At 33.7% G+C, this 27,534-nt stretch overlaps 1 protein-coding gene and 1 long non-coding RNA gene across 10 annotated transcripts in view; one reads left to right on the forward strand and one right to left on the reverse strand.

Annotated features, from left to right (window-relative positions):
- Positions 1–27,534, forward strand: part of LOC105473304 (protein phosphatase 1 regulatory subunit 12A) — a 159,338-nt gene that overhangs the window by 100,713 nt on the left and 31,091 nt on the right. For 3 of the 9 annotated variants that reach the window (XM_011727045.3, XM_011727042.3, XM_071071392.1), the window contains exons 5-15: positions 3,439–3,583; positions 9,615–9,689; positions 10,647–10,735; positions 10,876–11,033; positions 14,214–14,338; positions 20,853–20,969; positions 21,355–21,570; positions 22,771–22,865; positions 23,983–24,087; positions 24,985–25,152; positions 25,549–25,725. In XM_011727045.3, coding sequence (XP_011725347.1) covers positions 3,439–3,583; positions 9,615–9,689; positions 10,647–10,735; positions 10,876–11,033; positions 14,214–14,338; positions 20,853–20,969; positions 21,355–21,570; positions 22,771–22,865; positions 23,983–24,087; positions 24,985–25,152; positions 25,549–25,725 — 1,470 coding nt within the window. The remainder of the gene's footprint in view (positions 1–3,438; positions 3,584–9,614; positions 9,690–10,646; positions 10,736–10,875; positions 11,034–14,213; positions 14,339–20,852; positions 20,970–21,354; positions 21,571–22,770; positions 22,866–23,982; positions 24,088–24,984; positions 25,153–25,548; positions 25,726–27,534) is intronic. The other 6 variants (XM_071071391.1, XM_011727048.3, XM_024790173.2 and 3 more) reach the window with 5 other exon arrangements.
- Positions 6,753–15,613, reverse strand: LOC139356695 (uncharacterized). Its single transcript, XR_011609024.1, has 3 exons — positions 15,502–15,613; positions 7,937–8,022; positions 6,753–6,813 (listed from the first exon to the last, which is right to left on the reverse strand). It is a non-coding gene; the product is annotated as an uncharacterized lncRNA (long non-coding RNA).

The raw sequence follows: 27,534 nt of genomic DNA on the forward strand, positions 1-27,534 counted from the left end.
GAACACTGGAACTTAGTACTATTAGCACACTATAAAATACTAAGCCATAAGCAACTTTGATTCTATAAGGCTGTATATTGTTTAGCAAATTTGCTTGGAATAAAGCTTCATGTCGCAATAATATTTTTACTTCTGCCGTACAAATGTTGGCAGCTATATGAAGAAAATTATTCAGTGTATTATTCAATATATGAAATTATTCTTATATTTATGTGAAAGGAAGACCAGCTCTTAGCAAAATCTACAGCACCTTTTATTAATATATTGATTCTAATTCACTTGAACTTCTAATATCAGTCTTTCTTATTCCCACTCATTACTAAAAGCAGTAAAGAATATATGAGTCACCTTTCCCAAGTTTCCTCCTCTTGGGTGACAGGCTCAGGCAGTTTTCCCACCTCAGCCTCTCTCGTAGCTGGGACTACAAGCATGTGCCACTATGCCCACTTAGTTTTCATATTTTTTGTAGAGACAAGGTTCCACCATGTTGCCCAGGCTGGTCTTGAACTCCTGGGCTCAAGTGATCTGCCTGCCTCAGCCTCTCAAAGTGTTGGGATTACAGACGTGAGCCATCACTGCCCAGCCTCCTCTTTTCAATCTCTATTCAACTTCAATAATTTAGGCCTTTTTCCTAAGAATACTATGGCATTGTTGCCTTTTAATTAGTTTTCTTGTCCACCTGTTTCTCTGTAATCGAAAACTTTCGAGAGTTGCCAACAGCATTTTTTTTTTTTTGAGAATAGAAAGTATTAAAGAGGATTACATAAAGGTAAGAATTGTTTCTTAAAGCAATTGTTTCTGTAGACGTATATATGAGTACTGGGTTATATTGCAAAATAGGTTTCTGGACGGCTTGCAAATGATCTTTGTAGTTAGGTTATCCAAGGTCCCCAAATCCTTTATTAGTTCTTAGTGGGGATCAGGATAAATTTTAAACTCCTCAACTTAGCATGTAGATTCTTCATTATCTGGCCACCGTCTTCCCTTTTAAGCTAAGCTACCATCATTGCCCCAAAGTATGAATTGTGCCAGTTATATATATCTATTGAAGTTCTTTCATGATGTCTTTAATGCCTTCCCTTGTTTCTGTCTAGATGCTTTTATTCACCATCTCTTCAACTTGGAGGCAAATTCTGCTCAATCCTTTGAATCAGTTAAAGGCCTTTAAGCATATGAAAAAAAATGATCAACTTCATTCATAATTAAGTGCAAATAAAGCTACAGTGAGTTACACTTTTACATCTGTCAGTGGCAAAGATCAAAACATTTGACATCCTGTTGGCAGGGTGTAGGAAAAGGCACTCTCACTAGTAGAAATGACAATTGAGCAAATTCAATCAAAGTAACAGTTGTTCTTTAGTTCCCTGATTCTACCTCTAGGAATTTGTTTTTTACAGATATTGCCACTCACATAGGAAGTAAGAAAATCTGCTAGCAGCATTGTTTATAATAGGAATAAGAGAATGGTTTAATAAATTATGGTATATGCTTTCACTGGCATATTCTGCATTAAAACAAGAATGAGAAATCTTCTTACATATTGTTATAGAAAGAACACTAGGATATATTACGAAATGTCAAAATCAAGGATCCAAGTATGTATCATTTGTATTTATTGTAAAAAAAAATTAAAATTGTATTTGCTTATATATGCATGAAATCATTCTGTAAGGATCCAATAAAAATTAATAGTATGGTTATTTTGAGGAAGGGCAAACTAGTTGGCTAAAGGTCAGCAGTGAGAGAGTGATGTCCCTATGTATCCTTTTATTCTTCTTTTTTTAAAACTTTGTGAACATATTACTTATGAAAGTTAATTAAAACAAATACCAAATAAAAATCAGTAGAAAAGATCTGTTTCAAATGCGACCTTCTTCACATTTTCTCTCCCTCCCAAAAACACACAACTCCTTACAATTTGATTTTGATGCTTTTCAGTTTTGTACTCCCATTGCATGTCTATTCACAGAACCTATCCATAACAGTTGGTTGTTGTTTCGCGTCCATTAAAAGCTCCTTGAATATAGATACTGTCTTTTTTTCATGTTGAAAAAATTTATCTACCTCTTTTTTCTCGCCACACAGACTTCTAAGTACTTAAAAATGTTGCTTAGCATATTTAACATTATTATAGTTCATATTTCCTAATGAGGAGCAGCATTTTTCTCTTATATTCCAGTATTGTTTCTGCCTCTATTAATAAGGTTTCTGGTAATATATGTCAGTAGAGATATTTCTTTGGACTTAGATCTTTCAGCTTTTCTTTAGATCATGGCTCTTAAATGTTGGTCTGCAGGCAAGTGACAGGCAATGATAAGAGATTCATATGGGGAACTTATTAAGAATATAGATTAGCAGGGCCCATCTCTCCATATGCTGATTAATTGAGTAGTACTGGGGTGAGCTGGGGAATCTATTTTTAAAAAACAAGCCCTTAAGATGGTTCCGTTATGGAAGCAGGATTAGAAACAGCTGTATTAGATATTGTTAGGAAATACCAGATTTGTTCTTAAATAAATGAAAGGGGATTATACATTAGCTGTCACTACCACCTCCTGTAGGTAAAAAGAAAGTCCTTCTCAAGCTCAACATCTTGGAAAGTAAGGTAAAGGTTAACTAGATTTCATGAATTGTATTTAGTGTTCGTTCGCCTGTTTGTGTGGGGCTATGCTATGTGCAGTTTATAGACCCATCTTTGCTCTCTGTGAGCTTAATGTCTAAATAAAATAAAGGTTGCTGTCAGTATGTAGTTAGAAGGGCATACTAACATAATTTATGCAACTCTTTGCATTGTATTAAAATGTGTTTCTGTTTTAGCTTGATGATGATTGGAGTATCTGCTTTCTACTGCTCAGAAAAATAGATCCAACTCCTTGGAATATGTTTTTTGCTTTGTTTTGTTCTTAAAAGATTGTCATTTTCCTTTGAAAATTTTCAGCTCCTGAATTTCAAGGCAACAGAAACATTACAAAACAAGTTTCTTTGATTCCAGTATATTCTTAGAACACATTTAGCCCGAGATTATACATTATTTGGAAACCTGAAGATGATAGTTCCCACAATAAATCAGTTTTACATACAAAGTGATTAATCAGTTTTTGATTTTACATTGAAAAATTATGGGCTTTTCTGTGAAAATTTAACTTACAAGTCATATTAACAAGAATTAATCAGTGTCACACCAAACCATAAGACTTAGAGTCATTAGGAATTAATTAAAACTGCATTATTATGGCAATGACTCAAGATCCTCTTTTTCCGAGTTTTTTCTGAGAAATACTTTGTATTTGCCATAGTTAATTCATTGAGGGGGAAGGATGTGAATTCTGAAAAGAAATTAATTGAAAATTGTAGTTAAATTGCATGGTAGAAAGCTTTTGATCATGATCGTTTATTTCTAGATTTTAATGATTGTCTAATTCACTGTAATTTCTTTAGACTTTTAATACAGGCAGGCTATGATGTTAATATTAAAGACTATGATGGCTGGACACCTCTTCATGCTGCAGCTCATTGGGGTAAAGAAGAAGCATGTCGAATTTTAGTGGACAATCTATGTGATATGGAGATGGTCAACAAAGTGGTAGGCCTTTTAAAAGTATTTTAATATTTTAACTTTTAGAAATACAGTTTTATAAACTATATTTAGAAATATAATCTCAAAAGGTTATAAGGATTACCTTATATAATTATATTTTTATCAACTGCATAAAACTTTTTTTAGCCAACTGACTTACTAATTAATGGTTTAAGTCTTTTCAGCTACCATATGAGGTAGTTCTGGCCTTGTGCTGCAAAGAAAGAAGTATTACTCTTTCAGTAGTCAGATTGCCATACATGTAGAGTAGATTTGGATACTTGCATTGATACTATGTTCTTAGGAGTTCAGAAGCTTAGAAAATGTTGCATTCTTATGTGAATGTTTTCTGCCTCCCCTTTGAGTTGGAACACATGTAGAAGTGTGGTTCTAATTCTTTAGCTGATGGTCTTTTAGCTTGCTTATAGAGTTCTCTAAGTGACATGAATAATGAGGTCTTACAGCAGGTAATGACAGTAAACCCTATAAAGTTTTATGCTGAAGGGGATCATTGAGATGCAACATCATCTAGTCTTCTAGTTTAGTAGATGAGAAAGTAGTTCTGTTGAGTGAGGTAAATTATATACTTAATACCACAATTAGGTAGAAGGAGGGAGGAAGATAATGTCATACAAATGTTTTTCACGAAATCATGAAAAGATTCAGGTTATCAAGTTTCTTGTTAAACTAGACTTCTCTACTCCTTTGTAGATACTATCAGTCAATAACCAGTCACCAGTATTCCTGCTAGTCACTTCCCACTCTGTGTTGGTAGATAATAAGTATCATGGAGAACTCAAAACATGTCTCCTCTAGTGAGTTTAATTACCTTTCCATAGAATGTTCCTTGTATATTGCATTTCATAGGAAAATATCATAGGTTAGGTAGCAGAGAGTCATAAAATGATCTCATCTTTATTCAAAATAGGACCATCTAATTCTTTTGCTGTTTTTGGAGTAGAGTTCTAAATAACTTACTTTCATTAACTGATTTAAATATATATTTTATATAAGAAATGTGCAGGCATGAAAATCATAGGAATTGGTAGAAGTCTTAAGGAAAGTAAAAAAATTTGGGAGAATGATTGGTTTATACTTATATACAAATACAAAAATCTTTGGGTTGAATTTTTAGTTAAAACTTTCAATAATTTACTTTCTCTGTTGTTTTGTAATCAGCATTAGAAGACAAATAAATATTGATACTATTTAAGTAAAAGGCCAGCTAATTTTAACTTTGCAAGTCATGTTACCTCTCTTTTCATGTAGAAATTCCCCTTCAGAATTTTTTTCTGAAAAGATTAGCGGATACCTGTTAGCCTCTGAACTCTGGTCTGCATTCTTCTCTCCCAAACAGTGATTTTTTATCACATGTCCATTCATATGGGCAGTGCTGATAATTGGTTCATTTAGTAACAGTAGCCTCCAGATAAGAACTAGATGAGAGAAGCTTATTAATTGAAATGGTTTCCAAAAAGGATCATTTCACTTACAAGTTTAAACATGGTGTGTTTCCCCTACTGAATCAGTATTCTAGTGAAACATAGACAATATAGAGTATGTATGAGAAAAATTATTTTATTTGCATCTGGCCAACAATTATCTAATTCCTGTGCCATACAGATCATAATTTTGCTATCAGAGAAGGAGTGCATATAAAATTATTGTGCCTTGTATCCTTTTTAAAAAAATTAATAGCAGCTCCTCTGTCACTCTAAATTTTATTTACTCTCATCTGTCATTTGATATTTCAGTAGATCTTTATGTGATCTTAAAAGAATTGTGAGCCAGGCCTTGTGGTGTGCGCCTGTAATCCCAGCTATGTGGGAGGCTGAGGTAGAAGGATCGCTTGAGTACAGAAGTTCAGGGCTGCAGTGAGTCCATAATTGTGCCACTGCACAGCAGTGGGCAACAGAAGGAGACCCTGCTAAAAAAAAACAAACAAAGACACAATTGTGCCTCATATTTACATAAAATTTAAAGATTTTCAGCCTTTTTTACACATATGCAATTCTTTTAACAACCCTGTGAAATTAAGGGTTTTTTGGATTCAGGAACATGATCAGAAAAGTCAAGTAATTTTCCTAAAGCCCTGATAATTGTTTTTTCTTTTTATTCTGCTAAGCTCCTCTATAACTTCTTTTCGTTTTAGTTTCCTCATCTTTTATTTTTCAAGATACTATTAAGCTGTAAAAATATAAATTTTAATAAAAATATTATTTTTCTTTTAAAAGTCAAGACTTTAAAGACTGCTTTTTATAATGAGGAGCTACATAATGTCTATGGCATTCTAAAGGAGTTTGTGCCATAAATATATCCAAACACAAGCCTTTTTTTTTTCATTTGAGAAGTTCTATTTTACGACTTTGATTTTTAAAAGTTTAATCATAACTTTGCATGTATGAATTAGACTGTTTTTATTGTCTACATTTTAAAATGTCATACATCATGTTCAATCAAAATAAATTACTTTGTCTTAATTATGTAAGCCTGCCTATATGAATTTATATTGTCATTTGATACCTTCCTTAGTACTTACAGATTGAAGGTTATTACTAAATTGTTTTAAAAAATGATATTAAAGATGTGCACCTAAGGTACTACCAGAGTTTAGATGAATTCTTCAGTAATAGAAAACACTATTTGGGAAAATGATGTATAATATAGTAAGTGTAGCAAATCATATAGAAAATCTGAAACCCTTCCTAAAACTATTTAGAGATTTCAGTCTCATTTCTTTAAATTATTTGCAAACTGTAATACATATTTACTGTCATTTTAATTCATTATTATAGATTATGTGATACAGACCTTAAATATAAAGGTTATTTGCTTTCTTAGTTTATTAAAATAATTGCTTTACTAGAATGTATCTAAATATTGTTCTTTATTGACTAGAATGCTTTTCTGGTTGGAATTCTCTTACTGAATACAATGGCTAGCAAACAAGTTTTTATAAAGATTTAAATGAATGACAAAGCTATTTCTGCTATTAATGGACACAAGGATGTTTTTACCCTAATTCCATCTGCATTTATTTTTATTTTTGATAAAGGCAAAATGACACACTAGAGTAGTAGAGACCTAAATTGTATTCCCACTTTCTCTTAATGATCTGTATGACCTTGGGCAAATACCATGCACTCAGACTGAGTTTCTTCATCTGTACAGTGAGAATCATTCTAATACTTGTCCCAGCTACATTATTTGTTGTTGTGAAGATGAAGAGGTTGTACCTAAAAAAACAATTTGGTTAGAATAAGTGAGTAAAGAAAAATGAAGAAACTGTGAAGTTAGACTTACAATGTCTCCAGTGTGTTTGTGACTCTTAATAGATGTATTGGACTCATTTTTTTTTAAGCAGTTATTTTAAAGATAGTTCTCTTGATAGAGTTCTTACGTTCTCATAGCTCAGCATTGTGTCCTCATTTGTTGCCTGGTTGCTTTGAGTGGCACTGCTTATATACTATAATGTGTTTATACTCTATCAGTGAAGCACAGTAGCCTTATAGTAGTTAAGAACCAAATAATGTTTATAACTTCACGACTGTTAGCTTTATAACTGTGCTACAGATTGTTTAAAGAGCATGTTTAAGTTGCTGAGTTAAGTTGATGAGGGTGCTTTTTTTGAAAGTAGAAATTCTTATAGCCCACGTTTTACTCTAGTTTTGATTCTGTATCAGCTGCTGTTTGCAAAGTAGACTCATTTATCAAGGGAGAGAGTGAAAATAAAGGTTAGTAGCGTGATCCAATTTCTTACTCTTAAAGAGGAGAGTTCCTTGGTTATTAAAGTGACCCCATTGCATTTAACTGCTACAAAAATTTAATTACAGTTCAGACATTTCAAGGTGGGATAGTTCATTCATGAGAAGGGTTGGTAACGCTTAATATGATATTTAAAAATAAGTCAGTGAATTATTTCCACATAACATAATCTTAAACACGGTTTACATTAAATGTATAGCATTATTAACATTTTAGAACTGATTATATAAAGCATATGATATAGCAAAACTAGAATTAACATGTATTTCTAATTTAAAGGGCACCTTAAGTTTTGAGCCAGTTATTTGATTTCAGAACTATTTATTCTTCAGGAATTTAAATCTTGGCTTCTATTTCCCAAAATTGAAATGGGAGGAAAGTTTATTAAAACTAAAACTTTTTATCTTGGACTGAGTGGGAAAGGATAGATTGTCTCTTAAATTCCTACTGGAAAGACTTTCTAGCAAGAAAAGGCAAGTATGATAAGTATTTTTGAATCTTGTAAATTTATATACATACTCACCTATTTTGAAAAAGCAGTATTTTATATACTTTTAAGATATACTTCATAGGGCTGAGCACAGTGGCTCTTACCTGTAATCCCAGCACTTTGGGAAGTGGACGTCGGCCTGAGCCCTCGAGTTCAAAACCAGCCTGGGCAACATGGTGAAACTACATCTCTACAAAAAAATACAAAAACTAGTCAGGCATGGAGGTGTGCATCTGTGGTCCCAGCTACTCAGGAGGCTGAAGTGGGAGGATCACCTGAGCTCCAGGAGACTGAGGCTGCAGTGAGCCACGGTCATGCCAGTGTCCTCCAATCTTGGCAACAGAGCGAGATCCTATCTCAAAAAAAAAAAATACCTTTCATAGACAATAGCTTTTTATTTTATTAACAGACAATGGGAAAACTAGCTCAGATATTGGCTAACTTACAGTTTGTTTTATAGTGTTTGGAAATTAGCTCCTTTCTGAATAGATGTTAACATCCTGATGTTGGTACAGAAACAAGGGTTGTTGTTGGTTTCTAAACGGAAAAATTAATGTGATTTTAGAAGCCATTATTTCTTATCCATTCTTATGTCGTTGTGGATATAGGAATACTGTTAAGAAATTTGAACTTTCAGAATTAGATTTTTTGTTGCTAAAAACATTTTTTTTCTGTGAAAGGATCATGTACTGGATAACATAAAGAAGACTGTATTCTAAATAATGAACTTGTAAGCGTCCTGGAAACTTGTCCAGTAGGGCTATTATAAGGACTAATGCAGGCAGCAGGAAATATTCTTACTATGTTTAGTCAGCAGCTCTTTGAAATTTTCTCTTTCACAGTGAATTAAAATAGATTGACATATGTTCATCTGGACTAATTTTTAAAATTAAGCCATACCTGTGGCTGGCTGAATGTTAAAGAGCTTAAATATATGTATTTTTTAATTTTATTACTCTACCAAGAATTTAAGTTGTAGGATGTCATCAAAAAGAAAAAGGCCTCAAAAGGTTAAATTACCCAGTAATTTCGCCCTTAACTGGATGTTGAAGAAAATGAAAACAGATGTCCACACAAAAAGTTGTACATGAATGCTCATAGCAGCATTATTCATCATAGGCAAAAAAAAAAAAAAAAAAAAAAAAAAAAAAAAAAAAACAGATGTCCACCTGATGACTAGATTAGCAGACCGTATATGTCATGCAATGGAATATTATTCATCAAAAGAAATGAAGTGACACATGCTATAACATGGATGAACCTTGAAAACATGTAGAGTGAAAGAAGCCAGTCACAAAGAACCATATATTGTATGATTCCACTTACATGAAATGTCTAGCATAGGCAGATCTATAGAGAGAGAAAGTAGATTAGTGGTTGCCTTGGGCGGGATGCAGACAGTGATTACTAAAGGGTATGTTCCTACTTGTTAGGGTGATAAAAATGTTTGAAATTGATTATTTTGATAGTTGTACAACTCTGAATATCCATAAAACCATTGAATCATACACTTTAAATGAGTGATTTGTTTGGTATATGAATTATATCTCGATAAAGCTGTTACCAAAAAAATAAGGGGAGATATTCACAGCTTCTGTCTCACATAAATTTCATGTACATTGCCTTAGAGTTGTATGTTTTTACAGTAGTTGTTGTATCATTTATAACCACTGTAAAAAATGTTATCCAACTTCTTTATATAAAATTATACAGAATTACTGAAGACATTTTATGATTTATTGACTTTTGACCATCACTGCCCACCCCTTGTTTCCTACCTAGGGCCAGACAGCCTTTGATGTAGCAGATGAAGACATTTTAGGATATTTAGAAGAGTTGCAAAAGAAACAAAATCTGGTATGTTTGATGACTGTCTAATAATTGTCTGTATTACATAATTATCTTAGTAACTTTGAATTTGAGACAATTACAAAAGTTTTCATGTGATGTTTTGTACTTTTTGGTTTTAAGATATCCTTAAGTTTCACTAAATGATAGTGAAAGAGAATAAAGGGTAGTGATATTTAACTTTTTATGTTGCTTATCCCCATTTCTATTTCCTCCCCTTCTCAAAAGGAATATTTATATATGTCCTCAAGAATAACATGTTTTTACGATTTCATTAGAGGGTTTTACTTAAAAGATGGAGTCTATAAAATCTCATATATCCAATAGCAGGTCCAATAGCAAGGAGTTATGTCACCTGAAACAGTTTTGTTTTGTTTTTTTTGGAGATGGAGTCTCACTCTGTCCCAGGCTAGAGTGCAGTGGCGTGATCTCAACTCACTAGAATGTCTGCCTCCTGGGTTCAAGCAATTCTCCTGCCTCAGCTTCCTGAGTAGCTCAGACTACATAGTACGCCAGCATGCCCGGCTAATTTTTTGTATTTTAATAGAGATGGGGCTTCACCGTGTTGCCCAGGCTGGTCTTGAACTCCTGAGCTCAGGCAATCCACCCACCTTGGCCTCCCAAAGTGCTAGGATTACAGGCGTGAGCCACTGCGCCCAGCCAGAAACAGGGTTTTGAGTAAAATATCCTCAGCCAGCCTGAGTGGTTAGTGGATCTGAACTTTTTCAGTAAAGTTGGAGGGATTTAAAAAATCTACCTTAGCCCTCTATGGAACTTTTTAATTGTCTAGTCTATTTCATTTTTTATTCAAGCTCTTTCCTTTTCAGGTAAAACTTAATTTATTTATTTCTTTGTTTTGTCTTATTTAATGTCTGAAAAACTACTTTGTTATTATTTTAAACTCTGCATCTTAGTAATATTATTTTAATAGTTTTCTTATTTTCCTTTGCATAACTTTGTACAAAGCTCCATAGTGAAAAACGGGACAAGAAATCTCCGTTAATTGAATCAACAGCAAATATGGACAATAATCAGTCACAGAAGACCTTTAAAAAGTGAGTAAAATGTTCAAGTACGTTTGTTACTTTTGTGAATGAGATGGCATAATGGCCACAGGCATGTTTATTGTGGATCTGGGAAGAATGAATGTATTTTAACCTTTTTTGTTTCTAATCATTTGAACACTGTTTAACAGCAAAGAGACATTGATTATTGAACCAGAGAAAAATGCATCCCGTATTGAATCTCTGGAACAAGAAAAGGTTGATGAAGAAGAAGAAGGAAAGAAAGATGAGTCTAGCTGCTCTAGTGAAGAAGATGAGGAAGATGACTCGGAATCAGAAGCTGAAACAGGTAAAATTAAAAGATAAATGCATTTTCGTTGAATTTTGTGGCAGTGTAAAATAAGACAAGATCAGACTTAATTTTTAAATTTTTCAGACTGATTTGCTACTTGTTTAGATACCTGGCAAGCTACTAAATTATCTTTCAGTGAATGCTAGGAACCTACATATAGTTGTGAATTTATTATTCTTTAATTATCTGGAGGCTGTTGTTCACCTCTGTGTTTTGCCGACCTATATTTAAAGAAGTTGGAGAGGCTTCTAAGAGTCCCTTAGGCACAGATAGGTTGTGAATGTGGGTTCTCAGCAATTCAAAAATGCTCCTGTTACTTCTGAGGTCCAAACGTCCAGGATGCCAGTCCCAACAGCATCCCAAATTTTCCCTAAGAAATAGTAAAGTAGGAATGGAGTAAAAACTCTTTGCTGTGAGGATGTGGGGGAATTTGCTGTGTTTTGAGAAATTTTAAAGATACAGAAAAGTATAATATAATAAACATTCATATTCCAACAACCTAGACTTAAGACTTTAACTACTGTGACATTTAATCATATTTACTTCAATTTTTTAAATAAAGTTAAAACATTATAGATGTCTTTTTTAGTCACCCACCGTAGTCTGCTTCCCTTTCCTTCCTTCCCAAAGGCAATCACTATCATGAGTTTTGTTCTGTAATCTTCTAGTTCATTTTTATACTCTTACATATGTGCATTCATATGTAATATATAACAATTGTAATATTGTTTTGTGTTTTTTTCATATGGTAGGAATTGTTATACTTCTTGGGTTTTTTCACCAAAAGTTACATTTTTTTATATTTGTTCATAAATCTATTTCTATAGCTTTATCTGCATTTTTTTTTTTTTTAGCTATTGTATAGTATTCTATTAAATATATCTGTTTCCATTATGATGAACATTTACCTTATTCTCAAACTCCTGGGTTCAAGTGATCCTCCTTCCTCAGCTTCTCCAGTAGCTGGGACCACAGGCACATGTTACCACACACACCTAATTTTATTTTTATTTTTTGTAGGGTTAACTATTTTGCTGAGGCTAGTCTTGAACTCTTGTCCTCAAGCAGTTCTCCCACCTTAGCCTCCCAAAGTGCTGGGATTACAGGCATAAGCCACGGCGCTCAACCTATAGCCTAAAGTTATTTTTATGCAGTTAATCTCCTCCCTGGGAGACATTACTTAGCTCTCAGTCTGTAGTCAAGTATATCATTACAAATTAAACTATGTACACAAGAGAGCCAAGACTTGCACCCAGACCTCCTAACTTATATTTTAAGCCTTTTACTACTGATGTAGTGTAATTCAAAAAATAGAAGTCCAGGCATCTCTTTCAAAGATTTCTAGGTTTTTGTTCACTAAATTTTTTCTTCATTAGCCCTTGTTTGTATACAAGTCACTGTTCAATATTAGACACTAAGGGACTATTTAAAACAAGAGACCTTAGGCCAGTTTTACCAGTAACCAGCAAATCTTCTGCTATCTTTTGGTTGAATATCCTTGTTTATAAAATGAGAAAAATCAGGCTATAAGACCTGGATGGTTCTTAAAATTCTAGTATTCTATTAAATATAACTAATTACCATCAAATTGCATTGTATTTGTTCTCGGTTTAGAATTGAAATGTACTAGTTGCTCTCTACTCAGTTTCTCACTGAGCTAACTTTAAATGTTCCTCTGAAGCATTGTACTATGATAATTTTGTTCTTCCTGTTGCTAGTGGTCAGTGGTGCCAGGAAAATTTGACTCTGTCTCAAGAATTAATCCACGTAAACGCTGTGTGGTTCCTTTCCTCTCGCTCTTTTAATATCAACTAGGCTTTATCATGCTTTATTTGGAAAGCTTGAGAAAGCAGCCATTTCCCTGTAGAGCTACAGCTTAATTTGACAATTTGTAAACCATTTCTTTTTTTTTACTTTTTGTAAGGTTATTTCCTTGGGAAACTATTTGACATAAAATAACTATTTTGCTGAATTTTGTAAAATAAATTATTTACCCAAACAGTTTTTCTTCAGTGTTCTTTCTCTTCTCATAAAACAGATAAAAATGAGAGTGCAACCTAAGTTTTAGTTACACCTTTCAAACAATTTACAAATGTTGTGAAAGGTAGTTGAGAAAATGAGAAAGAGAAGTACATTTTTTGCTTTTAGGGTTCTTTCTTCTAGGACTTTGTCATTCTTTGTTGAAATCAAATGGATAGAAAGACTACAACGATATTAATAACGTTTACAAAATAAGTTGGATGGTGGGGCTGGGTGCTGTAGCTCATGCTAGTAATCTCAGCAGTTTGGGAGTCCAGGTCTGGAGGATTGCTTAAGCTCACGAGTTCAAGACCAGCCTGGGCAACATGGGGAAGCCCTGTCTCTACAAAAAATACAAAAATTAGTACGTGTGGTAGCGCATACCTGTAGTCCCAGCTACTCAAGAGACTGGTGGGAAGATCGTTTGAGCCTAACTTGGATGGTGGTACATGGGTTTTATCTTATTTATTATTTATATCTCCTACTAGACTGTAAGTGAAGGTATTTTGTCTTTTCATTGGCTGATATATCCCTAGTACCTAGGACACTACTTGAAGAATGGGGACACTTATTATTTGTTGATTGATTCTCTACACAGTTAGGTGGATTATTTTCCAAGATGATACTGTGCCCATTTAACTTTAGACTTTTTAGGAGTGGGAAGACATGCTCTTTGGGACATTTAACCATAGTGTTTGACAGGAATGTAAGGTAATTATTGACAAAAGCACTTTTAGATTTCCTTGATTAAAGAGGAACGATCAGTTTTAGATCAGTAATAGTAGTTGTTTATCCATTAGAAAATTGCATAGTTATTGTTAAGTTTTTAATTGCATTCATGCATTCAAATTTTTAAATCTTAATTAAATTTGTTTTTATTTTCTTCATTTTAAAAGCATAGAAGTTAGATTCTATTTGTGCTTTTTATTGTCAGAAGCTTTGTTGTATATCTTTCATATTATCTTAACTATTTATTTCAGCATATATATTGAGACAATGCTAGAAGCTCCCTGAAAAACTGACTTGCAAAAAGGAATCACAGTGGGGAAAGACTTTTAGTTAACAAAACCTTAAACAAAAATGGAATATAAAATGATTTTTTCCCAACCATTGAGACCAAATTTCTATGGAATCTTGACTCTTGTTTGTCTTTAATAGATAAGACAAAACCCCTGGCTTCTGTAACTAATGCCAACACTTCTACTACACAAGCAGCTCCTGTAGCTGTTACAACACCTACTGTGTCATCAGGTCAAGCAACACCTACATCACCTATTAAAAAGGTAAGCCAAAATCGTATTTGCTGAAAATACATGTATTCTATTTATGTACCACTTGGACTAACTCATTAAAGTAATTCTGAATTTTTATAGTTTCTTCCAAAAATATGTAAGATTTCAGAATGTAAATATGTATTTATGTTTCTAAGTTGAATGAGATTTCTTCTGAATGATTTTTTTTTATCATTTTTGCAATTGATATTACTGTTGATATTATAGTTGGTAGTTAACAAATATTACATACAGTTGATAGTTAATAAATGGCAGAAAGTTAAAAATTTTTGTAATATTAAAATCAATGATTGTATTAGTTTTTTTTTCTATTGAACTTTTATTTTGAGAAGCTCAGGTTTTATATCCTTAATCTCTGTTAAGTAGAGGTGTGCATGTTGATAATTTCACACATGGGTAAGTAAGTTACAAAAACTATTACCACAAGTCAATGAGAGAACGAGAATCTAAATTTTTTAAACTCATAGTACAAAGCACTAGGCAGGCAACTGGTATGCCAGTGGGAGCATGATCCCTGAGGTCGGATAAACCAGAGATGAGCTCCTGACTCTACCTTATTAGTTGTTATGACCTTGAGCAAGTTACTTACTATCTTCCTTTTGTATAACAAAACAAAATGAAGAGAAATACAGTTAATATTGTAAGGATTGGTTGAGACAGCCTGGCCAGTAAACTCAGTGTGTTTTCAAAATGTTAGTTTCATTTATTTCTCTTCTCTCTTTCTGTTCTCTGTCTGTTCTCCATCTCTCTCGTCTCTTCTCTCCACCAAAGCAGTGTTTTCCAGTTAGTGTGTTGATCTTTTTAAGACTTTACCTTTTCCTGCTTCTCTGGAACCTATCCTTCTTTTAACCCAAATTAACGATTCAGAGTTTTTGTTTATGTTTGACCTACTAGTCTCTCTTCAAAGATTTCTCTTCACCAGTCCTTTTTTATCTTTAATGAGCATACTCATTTCCCTCTTTATCCACACACACCTTTTTTTTAACCAAACCCTTGAAAAATTGATTGCAGTCATCATAACACTTCATGCCTAAATATGTCAGTATGTATCTCCTAAATACAAGACTAATATTCTTCATTCTCAAAATAATCACACTTAGGAAATTTAACTTTGGTATAATATTATTTATGTTGTTAATAACTAATATACATACCCAGATTTTCCCAATTGTCCTTTGAGTCTTTCTGTTTGTTTTTTAAAATCAGGAGTCCACTTGGATTGTACATTGTGTTTAGTTGCCTTTGAACTTCTTATTTTGTTGCTCGTTTGACATTATTTGCATGAGTTTAAGGACTGATTGTTTTTTAAATCCTCACAGCATTTCTGTTGTGTTGTCAGTATTGGGATTTGGCTTTAGGTGGTCAAGGTCTTTTTGAAATCATAAACTACAGAATAAAAAAAAAAATCCCTACTGTTAGTAATAATCCTTCTCTAAAATCCTTCCCAAGGAGGGCAGTAATGTAAATAATGAGTGGTAGAAATGTGTTGGTTTCATTGATATGTAGTTTGAATATCGAGAAACTGAATGAGTTATCTTACCTTATATATTCCAAAACTGAGTGCTTCTTGAATTCAGTTAGAACTCATGTTCATATGATCATTATTATGTATGCTTTAATAAGAAATTATCTAAAAGCAGTTTGCAAAATTTTGAAGACTTTTAATCATGCTGTAACTAGCGTCACTATAAACTGCTTTAATTAAAGTTTATTTTACTTCTAGAGCCCCCATATTCTTCTTCAGTGAATACTAAATTCATGCCTGCATCTTTTGATCTGTTTCGACTATAAGGTTATCAAAAGTTCCCAGAAGTTCCATCTCCCTGGAATGCCTAGGCAAGAAACTAGCTATCTTTCTTTCCTTTTTTTTTTTTTTTTTTTTTTTTTTTTTTGAGACGGAGTCTTGCTCTGTCACCCAGGCTGGAGTGCAGTGGCACAATCTTGGCTCATTGCAACATCTGCCTCCCGGGTTCAAGTGATTCTCCTGCCTCAGCCTACTGAGTAGCAGGGATTACAGGTGCCTCCACCATGCCTGGCTAGTTAAATTTTTAGTAGAGATGGGGTTTAACCATGTTGGCCAGGCTAGTCTCGAACTCCTGACCTTGTGATCCGCCCACCTCAGCCTCCCAAAGTGCTGGGATTATAGGCATGAGCCACTGCACCCAGCACTGGCTCTCTATCTTTTGGGTATTTGGCTAAGTAATCCCTTTCCTACTACAGTCAAATGATTACAGTAAACTTCCTGTGTTCAATTTTCTTGTTCTCACATATAGCCAACATTTATGGCAATTTAGTTCTCAGTTTATACCTAATGGCCTAACTGAAAAGAAATACTTTATAACCTCTGTTAGTATAGTAGGCCAGTAATCTCTTTGCTGTAAAAGTTCTTATTCAAAATCACTCTTGGTTCTGTAATTAATGTAATAACATCTGCTTCTAAATTTGCGTATTTAGAAACTATTTTATTCTCAGTTTCAAGCACAATAACTTACTTTGAAGATTATATTGCTTCTTTGTTCTTAAAGTTTTGTGACCAAATTTTATTCAAAACAATCATGTGTAAAAATTTTGATTTTTTTTTTTTTTTGGAGACAGAATTTTGCTCTTGTCACCCAGGCTGGAGTGCAATCTTGGTTCACTGCAACCTGCACCTCCCAGATTAAAGCAATTCTTCTGCCTCAGCCTCCCGAGTAGCTGAATTACAGACACTTGCCACCACACCCAGCCAAGTTTTGTATTTTTAATAAGAGACGGGGTTTCATCATGTTGGCCAGGTTGGTCTCAAACTCCTGACCTCAAGTGATCCACCCGCCTTAGCCTCCCAAAGTGGTAGGATTACAGGTATGAGCCACCATGCCTGGCCTGAAATATTTTTTTTGATGAAGAGGGAGTCTTCTTATCAATATTGTATGACTTTTAAAACCTGTTATATTCAGTGATTCTTATACTCCTGTATCTACTTTAATTTAGCATATTAGTGTTTTTTAAAATTTTTTCAAGTTTATCTGTAACTTTAGTGACCTAACATACAAATTTCCTTAAACAGATTGTTAATTTCTAATTGCATCTTAAAAGGTTTTGCAGTTATCTGTTTTTAGGTTCCCAGTCATGACTCCACTTCTGATATTTAGACAAAGTTATATTAAGTTCTCCAGCTTCCTTCCCTGGTACATAAACTATGTGCGTGTGCACGTGTTCACAGCAAGATAGATCACAAAAATGGAAGCACACAAAACAGTTTTACATTTCACTTATTTTAATAACTTGGGGTAACTATGGTGAAAGATAGAGGTGTTTACTTTAAATGATCTTTCCTTAATTCCTTAACCCTTCAGCTGAAATTAAAGAACTGTTTCTGTAGCAATATCAAGCTGATGATTTGTGGAGATGTTATCTATAAAACCATCAGTTTGATTTTGTGCTTAAAATTGTTAACTAACAATAAGTCTGTATAAGCCTTTCTAGTCAAAATAAATATTGTTGGGATCTCTAAAGCAGATTATCTATTCTTCTATATGGGTGTACGTTCCAATAAAATGTAAATGGCGTTTTCTTTACTTGATGTTAAAAATTCAGAATTTTTATGGAATTAAGTGTTCTAGTTAATTGAATTCAATGTAATAGCTAATAATTTAACAAAAGACTGCTATGTGCTGTGGGTACATAAAGTATTCCAATCAAAATGTACAGATGTAGCATGATTTAAAAGGAGAAGAAATTATATTTGACTTAAGATAATAGAATCAGGACATTTTAGATAAATCTTAAAGTAGGTAGTACTCCACCTGAGAGAAGAAAGGCTTGCATAACTTGTTGAAAGGGAGGGAAGAAAAACAATATGAACAAGTGGGGATAATGTGGAATAATTTGGCAGGAAAAATGAATTGTTCCATTTGATTAATTTATAGGGTGCATATATACAAAGTAAACAGGAAAAGTAGAGCCATGTTGCAGGATGTCTTCTCTTCTAGGATAACACTTTTATAATTTATTTGATAAGTAGTAGAGAGTCATGGAAGATGTTTGAACAATGCCTTGAGAGAATTATTCTTTATAGAATATTATTCTGACAGCAGTGTACAGATTTGAAGATGAGAGACTGATTGAGAAAAGGTTTATTAGAAGGTCATTGAAGTTGCCCACAATGATAAGAATATGAACTAGGGAAGTGGCTCTGGGCTTATAAAGGAGAGGAGATTTAGAGACTTGACCTCTAATTTATGGATGGAGGAAAATGACAGAGAAGGTCTAACATAATTGTGAAGTTTGAAACATAGGAGATCGAAGAGCTAACCTTAGTGCCATTAACAGAATTAGGGAACTGAAGAAGAGATGGTTTGGAAGTAAAGGTGTTTTATTTTAGTCATATTGAGTTTCAAGTTTTCAGTTACAGTTCTAGATCATCCACTCTACAGGTAAAATTAGGACTGGAAATTAGGAGACTGGACTGGAGAATAATACATTTGAGAATAAGCTGACTACAATTAATATTTAGCCTGAGGAAGTAAAGACCCTCCTCCAATCCCCCAGGAGAAGAAAGTAGAAACAGAATATGAGAGATCCAAGAGCAGACTCTGGAAGGGCTAGCACAAGGAAAGTTGTACACACACACACACACACACACACACAGCCTGTATAAGGAGTGTTGTGTACACATACACACACACACAGTCAGTCAGTCAAGAAAAGAATGGTCAGAGTCAAAAGAAAAAGAAGGTCAAGATAGCATCCAGTTAAAAAAGCTAAAGAAGAGAGTTTCATGGAGGAGGAGGAATAGTTAAGTATTTCAGGAAGGGTTTATTTATATACCAAGTAAAATCAAAAGGTGCCTTTAGACATATAAAGCGGTACTTAAATCCAAATTCATGTTGGGCAGAGTGGAGGTATATCAATGATTACTGTGTAACAAATGCTGATTTCAAAATTGATAGATAGTACTGCCTCATTTTTCTCAACTCTAGAATAACAGTAATGGTAGTATTTCATTGGGTAATTATAAGGTTGAAACAGGATAACCCAAGTGAAACACTTAGCTGAGGGTCACGCACTAGTAAATATTTGTTAAATGTTAGCTTCAGTTATAACAATAAATGTTATCTGATCTCTGGCTGTTTTATCATGGGGGGGAAAAGTTTGTTTCCAGGTTTTTTGTTTGTTTGTTTTTGTTTCTGTTTTTTGAGGAGGTGGGAGACCTACTGTGGGTGTTGGCAAACTGGCCGGTGGGCCAAACCTAGCCCACTACCTGTTTTTGTGTAGCAAACTGGTTGGAGAAAAATATCAGAAAAATTTCACTGTCCCTAAAGTTTTATTGGGTACAGCCACACTCATTCCTTTGTGTATTAATATTATCTGTGATCCACAAAGCTTGGCATTTACAGTCTAGCCCTATAAACTCACCAGTCAATAAGTAGCTGTCTCAGTACCTATCATATTGCACAGAATATTAGAGTTCACAAACTTTCTTCGTCATTGGAGCCCCTAGTGTTTGGTAGGCTTTTTTCGCAGTGCCACTGGCAAAAGGAATTACCTGTTTTGTCTCATTAGGTAGTTCGATGCAAATGTGATCAAAATGGCAGGTTGTACAGTGTCTATGAGATGTCACTGCTTCTCTCAAAACTTTAAAATATTCTACAGAGCCCCCGTGACTTTGTTGTGACACCCTGGAGCACTTCGGTGCACATTTTAGGAACTGAGGAATGCTTAGGCCCTGTTGATAGCAGTTCATTACTGGAAGTACCAGAGGTATATCTTTATAACAGTTTTGTCCATGAAGTGGCCCTCAAGCATCATCATGGGAGCTTTAACAAGCTCTATTAACCTGCTAATTATAGCAAATGTTGGCAATAGATATGAAAGAAAGGATTTTTTAAAAACTATTAATACCCTATGCTTGTGGCAACTAGTTAGTTGCTGTATTCACCAATCTGTATAGTTAACTGTGGTTGAGTATAGAAATTCTAGAAGTGAAGTTGATAAAGTGATCTAAAGATAACAGAGGTTGCATTTTTAGGGTTGTTGGAAAGCCCTAAAAACAACATAAATATTTGTACGTAAAATTAGTTTTTACTATAGTTGAAATATTTAATGTTTGGTGGGGAAATCAGTAAATTTAAGGCTGTGATGTTAAACAGAGTATTATAATTAGAAAATATCAGTTACTAGTTTTTGTTGATTGTGTTGGACATAAAATTTTTTAACCAGAGTGTATACATGGATTAAAAACAAAATTCATGTGCAGTAGTTTGTTCACTCACATGCTATATTATCTATTCTATATGTCTTTAATTGCTTTAGAAGTTTATTAGATTTTTTCAGATTATCTCATGCTAAAGCTAGAACTTGTTCCCAGTAACTTTTAAAGATTGGATCATTACCCAATTATTGGGGTTTAATTTATTATAAAACTATTAAAATGAAGAAAATACTTTTTGCTCGTAACTTCCCTTTTCTGTTTTCATGCTTTCAATCTTTATCTCTTTACCTGTCTTATTTTAATTGGCTTTAGTATGATTTCATTGCTCCTATCATGCCTGTGGTGGAATCAGTAGATCCTGCATCATGGAGGCAGGGCTTGCGCAAAACTGGCATTGTTCTTGTGCCCAATAAGGGTGAAAAATCTATGGTGAGGCATTTCTATGTGCAAGAATTTATATTAGGTTACAACATAACAAGTTTAATATAAATTGGTTCCAAAGATGCATGGTTTTAAGTCCTTACGGTGTGCTCATTTCTGTTTTCTGTATTTGCATCATAATTTTTCTGTGTGATATAAAGTGTGTAGTGTGTTTTCTTAAGTCTAACCCCTGGAAAGGTAGTCTATTTCTTTAAAATTTTTAGATATTTACATTTTTTACTAAGACATTAACCTATTTAGTGAAAGTGTTTTATCCTGAAACTGTAAACCATAATTTTAAATATATTATCTGTAAACTTATTGTTTCCAATTTAAGGACTGATCAGCTTTAAAAATTCTTTTTTCTTTTCCTTAAAAAATAAAATAAACACAGTTTCCAACCACAGCTACAAAAATTTCTCCCAAAGAAGAAGAGAGAAAAGATGAGTCTCCTGCAACTTGGAGGTTAGGACTTAGAAAGACGGGCAGCTATGGTGCACTTGCTGAAATCACAGCATCTAAAGAGGGTCAGAAAGAAAAAGATACTGCAGGTGTTACACGTTCAGCTTCAAGTCCCAGACTTTCCTCCTCTTTGGATAATAAAGAAAAGGTAATCTATTTCACAGTCTGGTTTATGTGAAAACTCATGATTTCTTTTCCAGGAACATTAAATCTGGTAGATTGTCTGCTAGTTATCTTTAGATCTAGGTATCAAGTTAATTAACCTTAATGAATTACATAAGACAAATGTAATTTATACAGAATTATAAGTACTGGAAAGATCAGATGTATTTGCCTAAAACATAAATTATGGGACTATACTCAGTTAAAGGAATCTATTATCTTACTTGAGAATTTATAATAGAACTGTGTTAAGGAGCAGGCTTATTTTGTTTATTATGATTCCAGAAGCTTTCTGAAATTTAAAAAACATAGGAATACATTTATTCTAGAATGTTAGTATACTCATAAGTTACATTCAGTATCTGAAAAAAAAACCCAGATTTTTCATCTACCATATTACAAGCAACTTTGTCTTAGTGAGTAAATTTAATAACTCTATTTTGAGAGGCGGTATTAATATTGCATTATTTAGGGTGTACCACAGTTTATTCAATACTAGTATTTATTTCTACAGCATAGTCAGCGCTTGGACTATTTTTTGCCCATACAGTTTTCTTTCTCTACTTAGAAGTGTTTCCTTGTATCAGAAATTCAGATGAAATTGCTCCTCAAGTAATTCTAATATTTTTGCTTTTTATCAATTTGTTGTGCAATTGGTTTCCAGGTATTTTATGCCAGCTTACTAGGAATGTATCAGAGTGTCATTGTCACTACACACTCTTAGCCATATTTGGATAAATATAATGTAAATAGTATTTGTTTTGACTATTTTGATGTAATTGAGAGCGCTGATTATCAAGGTTCTGAATAGCTTGTATAATATAAATGCTTGAGGCCTCTCAGTGAACCATATTTGAAACTTTATTTCTGTGGAAGAATTTCAGCTTATGACACAGTATTACCTTAATCTGCTATAGAAGTTTTAGAAAAAGTCATTAAAATGTGGAGGAATTTTTTTCCTTTCTTAGTTAAAATGTTACCTGATTCTAGACTGAAAGAGAAAGAAAACTACTTTGAACAGACTAATTATTGATTGACATTAATTTTAGAGTTTAGGAATTGTTGAAATACTGTAAACTATGATAGGTATGTAATTATACATTATTGAATAACCTTTTCTTAATACTTTTAGCATTGTCTATAGCCAGTACACAAATTAATTTTTACTTGTTTCTCTGTTGTGTAGGAGAAAGATAGTAAAGGAACTAGGCTTGCATATGTTGCACCTACAATACCAAGACGACTAGCCAGTACATCTGACATTGAAGAGAAAGAAAACAGGTGAGTTCATTTTTATTTGCTTTATGCATTCACTATAAAATCTTTATTATCTAGCATGAGAGTTAATACATGAGCATTGTAATTATGTGTGGATATGTATTGTGGGAAGAGATGGAGGGTATTCCTGAAGGAGAAAATACCAACTACATAGTCCTGAGGAGGTGCAGACTTAGTATGTTCATGAAATAGCAAAGAAGTTGTGGCTGGAACAGAGTGAGGGGAAAGTGGGAGGAGATAGGTCGCAAACTAAGTTCTCTAAATATTTGGAACATTTAGGAAAGGGGAAAGAAGAAGGGAAGGAAAGCCCTGACTTAATCATTTTAGTTTGTTTTAAATATTTTTATTTAAATATTTTAGTTTGTTTCTTCCTATTTTTCAGCTTATAGAATTTGAATTTTTTTTTTTTTGTGGGGGGGGGACAGAGTCTCACTCTCACTCATGCTGGAGTGCAGTGGCGCAATCTCGGTTCACTGCAACCTCCACCTCTCGGATTCAAGCAGTTCTCTGCCTCAGTCTCTCGAGTAGCTGGGGTTACAGGCACCTGCCACAACGACCGGCTAATTTTTGTATTTTTCGTAGAGACGGGGTTTCACCATCTTGGCCAGGCTGGTCTTGAACTCCTGACCTCGTGATCCACCCGCCTCGGCCTCTCAAAGTGCTGGGTTACAGGCGTGAGCCACCGTGACTGGCCAAGAACTTTTTAATATACTTGTAATCATGTTATCATATCCAGCTTTTGATTTTTTTCCCCTAAGATCTCATAAGCAGTCTTGTATGTTAATATATATTTTTAATAAGCATTGTTTTTTATTGGCACGTAGTATACTATAAAGTAGATCTTCTGCGGTTAAAGTAAGCATCTCCCCTACTTTATATTTTGTGATCAAAAAGTATATTTCTGTAAATATCTGAATTTTCCCCCTATACTTAGGGGAAAAATTATACCTTAGGGTATAATCTTAGTACTGAAATTATTTTATCTTCTTGATAAATATTCCCAAGTGTCCTCCCAAAGGTTTTTGCTAGTTTCAGCTTATATTAATATTTACTGGTGTACAGCCTTTTTAATCCCATTTTAAAATTATCTACCAGAATCTGAAGGGTGTTCTTTTAACAGAGATTCTTCAAGTTTGCGAACAAGTAGTTCATATACAAGGAGAAAATGGGAAGATGATCTTAAAAAAAATAGCTCAATTAATGAAGGATCAACTTATCATAAAAGGTAATAATATTATTCTTAAGTGGTTTTTATGTATTCATTTATAAAAATATGAGGCAATTTGTTTGGAGCCCTCAGTTTAACATCATTTTAAACAAATACATGTTTTTATTAAATATTATGAGTTTTTGTTGTTTAAAACTTACTCTAAACACAGGATATATATTTAAAGATGGGTGATAATTTGTTCTTATGCCTTTCTAGTATATAATTAAGCTTCAAATATTATGAAATGTTTTTTAGATTGTTACATATTTAAAAGGAACTCCTTTAGAAGGAACTCCTTGACTAGAACAATTTAAACAGGCCAGTGTCTTAATTGATCTGGTTGTCATTGTTGATCTGGAAAGATTTGCCTTGCCCTAGAACTCAGAGCTATAGAAATGCTTTCAATTGGAATGTTGGTAGTATCATGTTGAAGAGGAAAAAAAGCCCTATAAACAATTTCTTTACTAAAAGCAACCAAAAAGAAGATTAAGATGTGAACAAGTTTCATGTAGGCATTGGTTACTTCCGAGGTATCTGACCCATTGCTGAAATAATTTTCTTCAAAAAATGTCAACGTCTTGTTTTCCGTGGGTAGTACAAAACCAAAGTGTGTTTTTCAGGCTCAGCCTGGCATGACCATATGGTGTGGAATAGTTTCAAAAATGTGAAATAGCAGATCATTGTCTTGCTGAGAAAGTTGGGAGGAGGCACTAAAATGATACACTACCAAATTAGTGAAGTTGTCTAAACTCTAGCAAGTCGTAGATGCAACTCTTGGTGCTGGAGCTGGTGGTGTATTTAGGAACACAGTTTTTAATTTTTTTCTAGCCTTGTAATTTGTATAATGTATAGACATTAACTCTAGAATACACATACAAACACATCCTATATAGATATGACTCTTTTGTTTAGTTGCTCCTTTGGTAGAAGACAAGATGATTTGATTAGTTCTAGTGTTCCAAGCACCACATCAACACCAACAGTTACCTCTGCAGCTGGGCTTCAGAAAAGCCTGCTTTCCAGCACAAGCACTACTACAAAGATTACAACGGGTTCTTCCTCAGCAGGCACACAAAGCAGGTAAGTCACAGATACATTTTGTGCTCAGGTCTACTGTGTGCTTATGTATGTGCATGCGTTTTTGTTTAGAAGATTGTGGGGCTCTGGATTTTCTCATTTATCTTGTTAAATTTATTCGCAAACAAAAATTGGTTCAACATGAGGCAATTATGCATGTCTGGGGGAAAATTTAAGTTCCTGAACAATGAACTTTCCTTGAATTAGACTGCTTAAAATGTAAATTTCTCTCTTTGACAACTCTGGGAGAGCTTTTTGGTTCATAATTTAAGGATGTCTCACCTTATGTTTTAAAAAAATCCATCCCTATAGTCATGTGTTTTCAGCTGCTAGAAAGTGCTTTCGTTGTTTAGCTGTTTTCCTTTTCTCTTTTTTGTGTTGCTGCTTATGATGCTATAGTACCTCAAATCGTTTGTGGGCTGAGGATAGTACTGAAAAAGAAAAGGACAGTGTTCCTACGGCAGTGACCATTCCCGTTGCTCCAACTGTTGTAAATGCTGCAGCTTCTACCACAACCCTGACTACAACTACTGCTGGCACTGTCTCCTCCACAACAGAGGTCAGGGAGAGACGCAGGTGTGTAAAGGTCATAACAGTACTGCTGATATATCTTGCCCAGTGATCAAAGTTGTTTTTTTGTTTTGAAAAAGATCTTGTGAGGTTGACGACCATCTCTCCAGTAGAGTAATAAATGAAATACCCTGTCAGCTCAGAACTAAATACAGCTAGCAATTATTTGTATTTAGGCTTTGTGATCCATCTCTGACAGAAGTAATATTTTTTTGTTTAAAGTCAGTGAACAAGACAGTTGTTTTCTTACCTAAACATTTTAGTTTCTAAGGTGGTTTTATTTCAAAAAAATTTTTTGATGAACTGAACACACAACACACGGAAAATTAAATGCAACATGACAAAAACAGGTTTTATCATTCTTTTCATTGTTTCCTCCATTAAGAAATTTGAAGAATGTTGAACTGTTTAGTTCCTGTTGATTTTGAGAATTTTATATGAAGATTCTCTTGGTAAGGAAAGACTTCTGTGCATAAATGTAAGCCAGATAATTTTAAGTGTGTTGAATACATTCATTTAGTTTTGTCTCTGATACATAGAAAGCACTTATTATTTAGATTTTTTTCAAAGTGTTTGAATTTATTTTGTGTGCTTAAATATTTTTAAAACATTGCTCACTTCTTTCTGTTGCCGCCTATTGGCATGGAATCATAGATGTACAAAGGAGCTTATTAACTATCTTTTGGGATTTCCTTGCTTTACCGAAGGAAACAGACCCAGAGATAATATGTGACTATTTTACTTTTGTATGGTTTATTGGTGTGAGGGCTGAGGCTTGCCCCAAGATTGCAGAAAAAGTAGTTCAGTTCTTTCTGCTATATTATGCATAGTCCCTAGCTTTTTTTTCCTCTTGGAAAAAAAAAAAAAGAAAACCTTAGGAAACCAAATGTCAGCCTTATTTTTATATTTTATTCTTGCAAAATTAAATTATGTAACTAATTTTTTTTTACTAAAATGCTGACCAGATTAACTTTGATTTATTTCTGTCACGTAGTAGTTACATACAGAGTTTTTTTTTCTCTGTTGCCAAGTGAAGTGCCTGGCCTGTAGTAGTAATGGCCTCACAGTAATATTTGTGTTTGAATATGTGAAAAGTAGTAAGTTAGTGTTAACTTTTTCTTCTATCATTGCATGTTTAGTTTTTGTCTATATTTAGGTTTTGTTTGTACTTCTATGATGAAATTTAGTGGTACCTTTATAATGCCACTGCAAATGGTGGTTTGTGATTTGAGTACCAGTATAGGTCACATATTATATTTTAATTATTCTTCCCTTTTTTCCTATAAACTTAAGTCAGTTTTAGGTTGTTGTAGTGCTCTCAGTAAGACCATAGAGCCAACAGAAATTAGTATCCATCATTTAAGTTTGAGGGGTTTACTTTTTTTGTTGGTGGGGTTGGGAGGGGTTGTTGAAAGGAAGAAGGATCAGAAGTTCTTGGTTTCTTAACTCCTTACTCTGCCTTGATTCTTAAGGTTAGAATTATCTTCGAGTCAGAATCTCTTCTGTTAAATGAGGTGTTTGATTTATATTTTTAACTTCTAGAATCTTTTCTGTCTCTAGCATTCAGTGCTTTTGAAAATGTCTCCAGTGACAAAACCTAATAAATGTCTCCCCAGAATCATCAATTGTTTCAGAACAAATTATGATTCTTAACCCACAGATTGTTTATTCTGCTGAAGAGAATTGAGTTTTGACTTTTAGAATTAGTCCTAATTAGTTTTAATGGAAGACATTGAAGATTGAAAATTAAACACTTGGATATATTTTTAAACAACATACTCTAATTGCGTAAGAAAAAAATGTGTCTGGTGACAT

Source organism: Macaca nemestrina, chromosome 10 (assembly GCF_043159975.1).
Source record: "Macaca nemestrina isolate mMacNem1 chromosome 10, mMacNem.hap1, whole genome shotgun sequence".
NCBI classification, from domain to species: domain Eukaryota; kingdom Metazoa; phylum Chordata; class Mammalia; order Primates; family Cercopithecidae; genus Macaca; species Macaca nemestrina.